The 9,808-nt window shown below is 29.9% G+C and overlaps 1 protein-coding gene across 1 annotated transcript in view; it reads left to right on the forward strand.

Annotated features, from left to right (window-relative positions):
- The first annotated feature begins 7,335 nt into the window (after positions 1–7,335).
- LOC117182011 overlaps positions 7,336–9,808 on the forward strand; it is a 21,123-nt gene continuing 18,650 nt past the window's right edge. The window contains exon 1 of the mRNA XM_033375031.1: positions 7,336–7,485. Coding sequence (XP_033230922.1) covers positions 7,384–7,485 — 102 coding nt within the window. The 5' untranslated portion in view covers positions 7,336–7,383. The remainder of the gene's footprint in view (positions 7,486–9,808) is intronic.

Consider the following 9,808-nt stretch of genomic DNA (forward strand, 5'->3'; position numbering starts at 1 on the left):
AGACCACCCCTTTCCTCAGGGGTCCTTTGTTAGAAAATGGGAAAAAAATGTGTGGTTAAAAAATTCGTAATTTTGCAACCAGTGACTTAAAAGTAATATATTTATGTAATATATAATATATTTATGTAATATATTTATATAAAAAAGTTATACAGTTCAGTGACACTTTATACGTTCCGGACTTACGAATGAACCTCGCCTCGGTTGCAAAGATTACTGATAAGAGACATGATGTTATTTTCAGTAAAACCAAGGCCGAGATAGTTGATAATTGTGGAAACGTGTTGCTCACTGTAAATCGCGAAAAGGATCTATATCTTTTTAGTGGGGCATGCGATACAGAGTGTAAGCAAATTTTTGAGACGGATGTCAAAACTAGGACGCCGAAAAAAAATTCTCTGGAAGATTGGCATATCCGCATGGGTCATTTAAATATTCAATCTCTTCGTGAAACCATCAGGACTGAACGCATTCAGTGTGTCAACATAAATTGATTAAATGAAGATTTTGAATGTGCTATTTGCCTACAGGAAAAGATGTTTCAACCTCCGTTTCCTAAAATTTCTCTTGGAAAGAAAGTCTATTTCGTCACTTTCATCGATGATTCTTCTAGGTGGTGTGAGGTTAAGTTCATAAGTCAAAATAATCAAGTAATGGATGAATTTGACAAATTTAGAGTTTTCATAAGCACGCATCGAGGTAAGAATATTAAATATTTACAGTCGGTCAATGGAAAGGAATATGTCAAGAAGGATTTTGACCATTTGCTCCAGAAACACGGAATATTACGAAGACTAACAGCTCCTAATAATCCAGAACAAAATGGCGTTTCTGAGCGGAAAAACAGAACATTGATGGACATGGCGAGGTGTCTTTTGATACAATCGGGATTGCCTGAAAACGTTCTGGGCGGAAGCTGTTAATACGGCGAGTTACATTCGAAACAGATCACCGAAAAGTAAGCTGAATGGAAAGACACCTTACGAGTCTTGGTTTGGAGAACCACCGGATGTGGCTGATTTCAGACGTTTTGGAAATTAAGTGTTCGTCATGAATAGACCACCAAGCAAGGGCAAGCTAGATCCGTGATCAAGAAGAGGTATCTTTGTTGGATATAGCTCAGAATCGAAGGCTTATAGAGTTTGGTTACCAAACAAAAGGAAAGTCGTAATATCCAGAGACGTAACATTCTTAGAGGCATCTCAGATTTTAACAACTAAGAACTACGAGATTTTCGATCCTAATGAAAACCTTGTTAGGGGAATGACTAGTTCATTGGACAATGTGACCGAAGTTGAAAACGAGGATCAATTTTTCGAAAACGATTTCTGTGGTGATTGAAAATAGGATCATTATTTTAATGAGATCGTGCAGGAGAAGCCTACTAATCGTGATGAAGAATTGCACAGCGTGGATTTTCGTGGTTTTGCTCGAGATGATCAACTAGATTCTGAAAATGAGGATTTTCATGGTTTTACACAAAATGAACAACTGGATGCAGCTAGACTGGATGATCTATTCGAAATATCCTTTAACGCAACTGAAATTCCTCTCAATCAAGCATTGACCAGTCAAGATTTCGACGAATAGATGGTGGCCATGGCTGACGAGGTAAAATCGATTTAATGAAGGATAAATGGAATATGATTGACAGATCTGAATCATCCAAAGTAATTGGTAGTCGTTTTGTTCTAACAAATAAATATGGCTTGGACGGTGTTCTAGTGAGAAGAAAAGCTAGAATCATAGCCAAAGGATACTCTCAGGAATATGGGAGAGATTTTCATGAGACATATGCACCAGTCGCACGTTTGAGTTCCATACGAATGACAATAGCTTATGTGCCACTCAAAGAAAGATGCATATTCAACAATATGATGTAGAAACGGCGTATCTCAACGGGGACCTAGAAGAAACAGTATTTATGGAAGTTCCACGTGGATTGGAAAAAGTTCTTAAGTACATCATCAGCAAGGGAGAAAGCCAGGATGGGTTAAGTAACAAGGCTAAAGTCATGTTGAATGAACTGGAACGTGGTGACAAGGTATGCCTGATGAAGAAAGCCCTGCATGGACTAAAACAACCTGGACGCGTCTGGTACAAACACCTGAATAGGGATTTACGATCCATTGGATTTGAACCGACGAAATCAGATCTCTGTGTCTACCTAAATAACAAAAAGGGGAAGTTAATGATTATTGTTATTTACGTTGACGATATCCTTGTGATGTGCGAAGACAGTGAAGAGATTGCAAAATTTGTTTGCAATCTAAGAACATTTTTCGAGGTTAAGGATGTCGGGAATCTCAAACGCTGTTTGGGAATGGACTTTAACTATAGCAACAAAGGAATTCTGATAAACCAAAGGACGTATATTAAAGATGTGCTTCATCGATTTGGAATGCAGGACTGCAACTCTGTATCAACTCCTCTAGACGTTGGAGCAAGCTAGTTAGGAACAAACCTTGGTCTTATGCAGATGGCGAGAAACCACCTTATCGACAACTGATTGGGTGTTTGTTGTATTTATCTGCCGCAACACGACCAGACCTTGCTCACACTACAAGTCTGCTGAGTCAATTTAATGACTGTTTCGACAAGACTCACTGGAATGCAGCGAAGAGAGTGCTTCGCTACCTAAAAGGGACAAGTGATCTTGGGATTTTCTGCAGTATTGGTGATAGTCCTCTGGAGGGATATGTTGATGCAGACTGGAGAGGTTCAATTGACGACATGCGATCCTTCACAGGCTATGCTTTTATGATCAACAAGGGGATAGTTTCATGGGACTCCAGAAAGCAACGTACCGTTGCTCTATCATCGACCGAGGCCGAGTATATGGCTTTTAGTGAAACAGCCAAGGAAGCAGTACATCTTAGAAGATTTCTACTAGAACTTGGAGCATCAAATGTTAAATCAATCAGGATAAAAGTTGATAATTACAGTGCTCAGAAACTAGCGACAAATCCTGTCTATCATGCTCGGTCTAAACATATTGACATTAGACATCATTTTGTTCGCGAAGTTGTGGAATCAAATCAAGAGCATTTGGAGCACGTAGAATCTGAGGATATGGCTGCTGACATTTTGACTAAGGCGTTAACAAAACCAAAGCACGATAGATGTATTCGTCTTCTAGGATTAGTAAATTTAATTTTTTTTTTATTTGGCAGAGTTTGTCTCGAGGGGAAGTGTTAGAATTAGAATTTAAATAAGATACAATCTCTGTGCTGCGATTGTTTTTTGTTTTTGTGTTACCTTGGTACCCGATCTTGTGTCTTCTTGATTTTTTTTAATACAAACTGTTCTTACTTAATTATCGTTTACTTAACGTATCAATTCGTACTCTGATCTTTTTCAAAGTAATAAACCATAACCTGATTTAAAACAAAATGTATATTTTTCCAGATTTCAAACAAAAAATTTAGAAGCTTTTTAAACATTGTGAAAGGCTCCAAAAGAATAAAAACATTTTCTTAATATTCCTATGAAAATCGAAAATGATATCTCATTTTGAAAAATTATGTTATAAGAATATTTTTAAACATTTCCAGAGATTTCCAGAATTTTGTGAAAATTCTGTTCATTTTAAAATATGTTTAGCAGTTCTGAAAAAAACTGCACACACTTCATTTCAATTGCTTTACATCATTTTAACTTTTTAATTAACTTTGAATCTTGTCAAGACTTCTGAATATCTGTTAAAATTACTCAAATTTTTTGTACAAATAGTAAGTGTTCAATTATTATTTCTATATAAAAATTCAACAATTTCACTTACAAATCAAACATTTTTTAAATATAGAAATCAAAATTGTAACGTTAAAAGTTTAAAAGCTCTTTGAAATTCTAACGATTTAAAGGTTTCTATGTCAAACAACGCAGTTTCAAATTGTTTACTTTTAAATATTTCTCTCCAATTCACTTATCTAAAATGAGCAGTTAAATATTGTTAAATAGTAAATAATTATTTTGTTTCTTAATTGAACAAAAAATGTAATTGAGTGGGTTAATAATGAATATTTTGAACTGAAACAATATTTTCAAATTAGTAAGAGCCTTTAATTACAAATAACTTATTATTAAGTTATTTTTTAAGTTGACAGAAAATTATTATGTTTCAATGGCACCTTCATATTTTTTTAATGACTAAGGCTTCCGGATTGAAACATTACCAATCTGGAAATTCTTAAACTTTGAACGAATTTATAATCGTTTCATCAAACAAATTATTCTTCATTTTTTAATACTAAAAGTACATATCCTTCTTCTGAAAATTTGTAAAATTCCAGGTCCCTGCACTTTGTCCAACACAAATACTAACATCTATTTTGAGAATATAATGTGGTTATTGTGGATGAAAAGTAATTTTGAGAAAGCAAGTTAATTTTTCTCCCAATTTTTCTGGTAATTTCTCAAAAAAGCTAAAAAACAGTCTGTAAAATGAAAATAACCTATTTAAAAATTTAAGAAATTTCAATTAGATTAAAATCAAATTAAAAATCCTATTTAAGGTACAATATTCAAGTTAATGTATAGAATTCTAGAAAATAAAACCAAGCATCCAACGAACAAATTTGGACAACCGCCATAAAATGCTCTTATTGTGATAACAAATTTTTTTTAGTTTTTTTTTTTTAATTACAATAGGAGCATTTTATGATAGTTGTCCAAATTTGGTCGTTTGAATTCTTGGTTTAATTTTCAGGAATTGTATACATTATTAAAAAAATGTCCACACCGGAACCGAGGCGTTGTTTAACTGAGACCAAAAAACTCTGATCAAAGAAAGTTACCCAGGTTCGAGGAAATGTCTGTATAATTTAACAATCTCAAAGTTGCACTAATAAAAAATTGGACCAAGCTAAACTGTAAACAGTTAAATTTTCAGTTTAAAAATTTATGTCCAACCAAGGAGATTAATTTTTAATGATAATGATAAATCTTAAACCAAAAAATTAAATTTTACAACAGAGTTTAACATTCAAGCACGTAATTAAATTACCATTTAAAAAATAACGACGAATTCTGAACAAAAAATGTAGTAGTTATTGATATTTCAATCTAAACAGATTTCAATTTTTAATAAAAAACAGTTGAATTCAACCAAAAAAGACGAATTTTCAACTAACAAAAATTTTTGAATCAAAAGAGGGAAGGAGCTGCAAAAAAAGGTTAATTTTTTAAGCAAGAAGATGAATTTTCAACAAAAAACAGAATACTTAAGTTTTCAGTTAACAACAAAATTAATTTTAAATAAAAAAAAAACAACTAATTTTTAACAAAGTAGCTAATACAGTTATATAAAGCTATGTTTACAACTGAAGGATCATCTTCATTCCATTTTATCTTACAATTAAGAAAAAAATAATAAGCATGCAGGGGTTATGAAAATCGACTTTGGATAGCGATTGAAAAACAAATTTTTAATTTGTTGCAAAAAATAAAAACTTGCTCCCAACGCATGTGGATGCCAAATGAGTATGAAAAATGATTGATCCAAAAAATGATTCTGTTCTGACAAAATTAAAATTAAACACCCTGTTATTCAGTATGACAGATATCTTTCCGCTAAAAATCCGAAAAAATAACTGTTTTTTATGAAAAGATAATAGTTTCGAGAAATATCAAAAACCTTGAAAAAAATTATTACTGCGTTAAAATCGGAACAAAATTGAAACTATCATTTTTTATATATTTGTTTTTTTAAATTATTGTATAAATCAAAAATATTTTGAACAAATTCTCTAAAAAAAATGGGTATTTGATTTTTTAGGAATGATATATTCCCATAAAAACTTTTGGTTATCTAGTTCTATATTGCAACCTTTCAATTTAAATAATACATTGAATTGAAATGGCAATATCAAACTGATCAAAGGTCCAAATTTCAAGCAAAAAAAAGGGATCCAAAAAAGCCAATACTCCGGCAGCCTTGTACTTTGTTTTGCAACACTGTAAAATTTGCTTTTTACAACATAAAACTTTTTTTTTAATGCTTAAACAAGATTAAAAATTAGATCAACCACTGAAATATGCTAAAACCCAAAAACGGAATAAAAAAATAAATGTGGATTTCTGGTGAATAACAAATTAGAGAGGTTAGAAATTACATAATGATATCCAAAATTATAACAATTCAAGGAAAAACGTGAAATAAAAAAACAACTTACAGCATATTAGAAACAAGAATACGTCTTGCTGCAAACATGATGAATAGTTCACCTTTAAAACGCTTTATTTTAATAAAATAAAATTTTTTGTAGAACTGCCGGTTGACACTGTAGTGAAAAATACGCTGAAATCGTAAGACGTTCCTGGACAAGAAACGATGGAACATGGAACGCCATCGATTCCCGCTTTAATTTGAATATTTTTATCAATCAAAATTAAGGTCACCATTGTAATTGTATTTAGACATACAAAATTTATTCAAATACATTTTTTATTTCACTTTAAATTAAAAGATATTAATTATTTTTTACTTTACAACATTTTCATTCATTATAAATAAATAAATAATTATAATTTATTATAAATACGCTCCTTAAAAATGTTTGTTATTTCGAATTTTTTGTTTCATTCTTATCATTACGTTTTAGGGCTAATCCTACTTATGATATTTATTTATTAATTCATGTTATTGTTCATTATTCATTTCAGTTCTTATACTTTAAGAAAACTTCCAGAAAAATACCAAATATTTTCTATAGATTCTTCGTTCAAATAATTTCGGTTTCAGTAATAAAAAAAGGTGTCTTCTACAATACGCAATTAATATATATATATATGTTTTTCTATTTTAAAACAATCCATGAACTGTAGTATAAATAACATAGTATGAGGTACTTTTCGTGTTTGAATTTGTATTGAAAATGCAAATATTTGCTTCAAGCACTATCTAGTTTTTCGGAATTTCCCGTCAAATTAAACGGTCAAGTATGACGCTGGGGATATTTATTATGGAATTTCTATGCACTTATGCATTGTCTTCCCCTTTTAATAACTTGATAACGGAAAATATTATTCACTTAAAAATTAAATTTTTTATGGAAATGATTGTTATCTATTATTAAGATACAATTTAACAAATATTTCAACATTTATTATTTCTAAAAGTTGGAATATCATACAAATTTTTGTTGGAAGATAATGAAAGAACAATATTTGAAATATATGTAAAAATTGTTAATTAAAAAAAAATTTTAATTAATAATACTCTAATTTCTCAATTCAAATTTAAAATTTCCCGCTTGTCACTTAGTAGATCCCCAAATATTCAATTTCCCGGAAGGATCTCCATTACGAAAAAGAATTGTCAACAAGTGTCCCATTTCAGCTAAATTTAGTGACCTTTTCACCTTTGTGTGGAATCTAATAAAAATGGATACAACCGGGCCAGCTAGAACTCCTTTGCAGATTTCAGCGCAAAGAAGATTTTTTCAGTGGGCAGTAAAATGGTTTTATACCCAATTAACTGAAGACGTAAGTACAGATCAGAGAACCTTTTAATTTTATCGAAACGACAAGTGGAAATCCTCAATGGTTTGCCGGATCATAAACAAAGTCACCCATCGTGGCTTTCAAACCGTCAAAATATAAAACTTATTTCCACATTTCATAAGCAAACAACGAGCTGAATCATTCATTTATAGAAAAAAAGAAATAATATGAGAACAAACTAATAAAAAATACATGTGAAAAATAATAACAAATAAAGAAGGAAACGCTATTCTAAAATTAACACAAGTCCTTCGTTTGTGAAATATTAATAGGAAAACTTTAGTGTTAACGCGAAAAAAAATTAAATCAATGTAAAATTATTTAAACAAATTATTTTAACGTTCTCGTTACTTCCTGAAAATTTGTAACGCGTTACCATTACTGAAAGGAGTTAACGCGTTACATTTGCGTTATTTTTTTATAAAGTTTTTAATATATCATTTTAAATTTAAAAAAATATTTTTCAATTTGATAGTGCTTTTAAATTAAAAAATTATATATTTTAATTTATGTAATTAAGTGAAGAATTTCACAACAATAATCTGTAAACTGTTTTTATTTTACAACATCATCAATTCTAAATCAAAATATTTGCATCGAATTTTTTCTTGTTTTGGTAAAAATAGTTTTTCAAAAATTTCATCACCCATATGAAATATTTTAACAGTAATAATAGATCCTGCTCTGCCGAACAATTATTCTATTTCTGCACTTCACGTTACAGAATTTCTCAGCGACGAAACATGTTATTTTTTTACATGAAATTAGGTGACACGTTCATATATTTCCGACTCAAGAAAAAAAAATGTTCCAAAAAATTACGGATTGAATCACGACTTGTACTTTTCAAAAAATGACAATTTTTTCTTTTAAACTCTATAGTGTTTGACATCATTAAGATATTCAAATTTTCTTTACGGATTCTGGGGAATTTTGCTAATAAGATGCTTTTCTTATATTAGCGGAATTTTTTAATAATGCAAAAAATGAAAAGGGCGAGTTGCACAAAATTTGCTCTATTTTTTCCTTTTAATTTTGCAAATATGAAAATAAGATTTTTTGAAATGCCCACCTTTTTAGTTTTTGCAATATTTTTTCAAAGTTTCTTCTTAAATAAAGCATCCTTTATAAGTTTACAGCGTAATCTGGGCTAATGCATTTTTTAAGTCATGAGAATTTTCGTTTGTCTGAAAATATAATTTTCTCATTTTTGTATGGAATTGCAATCACGTACTATATTATAAGCTTCTTAAATATGCTTTTTTTAATTTAAATACAAAAAGTGAAAAAGAACATAGATTGAGAGATATGCAAACAATGAACATTTTAAATACAAATATTGTTTTCAGCTTTTGAATGTAAAAGATATCTATTCTAAAGTAAAACAGAAGATTTTCTCCGATTTAAAAATATTTTGAATTCTTTTGTTCTTGCCCAAAAGAACTTTTTGACAAAATTATAATTTTTTACTGAATGATTTGTTTTTGCTATAATGAAAATATACATATATCTCCTGATGGGTTGTCATGGCATATAATTTAGTCTACGATTACAAAATTTTGTAAAGTAAAATACAGTAATAACGTATATTACTTTGCATTAAAGTTAACCAAAATTTAATTAATTACTGATTATTATAAAAAAACTTTAACTGAGCGTTATTGGTTAATAAACCGCAATATTACGCAAATACAAAATTGTCACTTATGGGGGTTTTCTTTGGGGACCCATAAGAGTGGCTTAAAGTGATTCCACCTCAAAATTTATGAATCTTATATTCTATTATGAAATTCTGAACAACATACTGAAATATGGAATTATTTTAAATGAGGGCCACCCTAAAGGGACTCTAGGACCCTTTCTATTATAGACCTGGAAACATGTTGTAATACATTTTCTGCGTGAAAGGGGAGGAAAGAAAAATTAATTTTTATAAATTTTAAAATTGCGTTTTTTGTTGTTGCAAAAATCAGCAAATTATTATAGAAATTAATTTTATGACAAAATGTTAAAAACGTTCGTACTGGAATATAAGAATATATAAAATTATTAGAATAGACAACTTGATAAAAGCAAAAAATACATTTATATCTGGACTGATAGAAAATTATTTGAAAAAAAACAGATTGGAGTAAAAATGCTCAAATTAATCGAATCGTTTTATATGGGAAAAAATTGTTTGGGGTTTCATCAGAAAATAAGGAAAGTAAAAATAATTTTGAAATAGGTTAAAAACATCTGTTCTTTTTCTTTATGTACTTGAAAATTAAAATAACAAATTTATTATACAATGAAAAATTATGGA

This window comes from Belonocnema kinseyi, chromosome 10, assembly GCF_010883055.1.
Source record: "Belonocnema kinseyi isolate 2016_QV_RU_SX_M_011 chromosome 10, B_treatae_v1, whole genome shotgun sequence".
Taxonomy (NCBI): Eukaryota; Metazoa; Arthropoda; class Insecta; order Hymenoptera; family Cynipidae; genus Belonocnema; species Belonocnema kinseyi.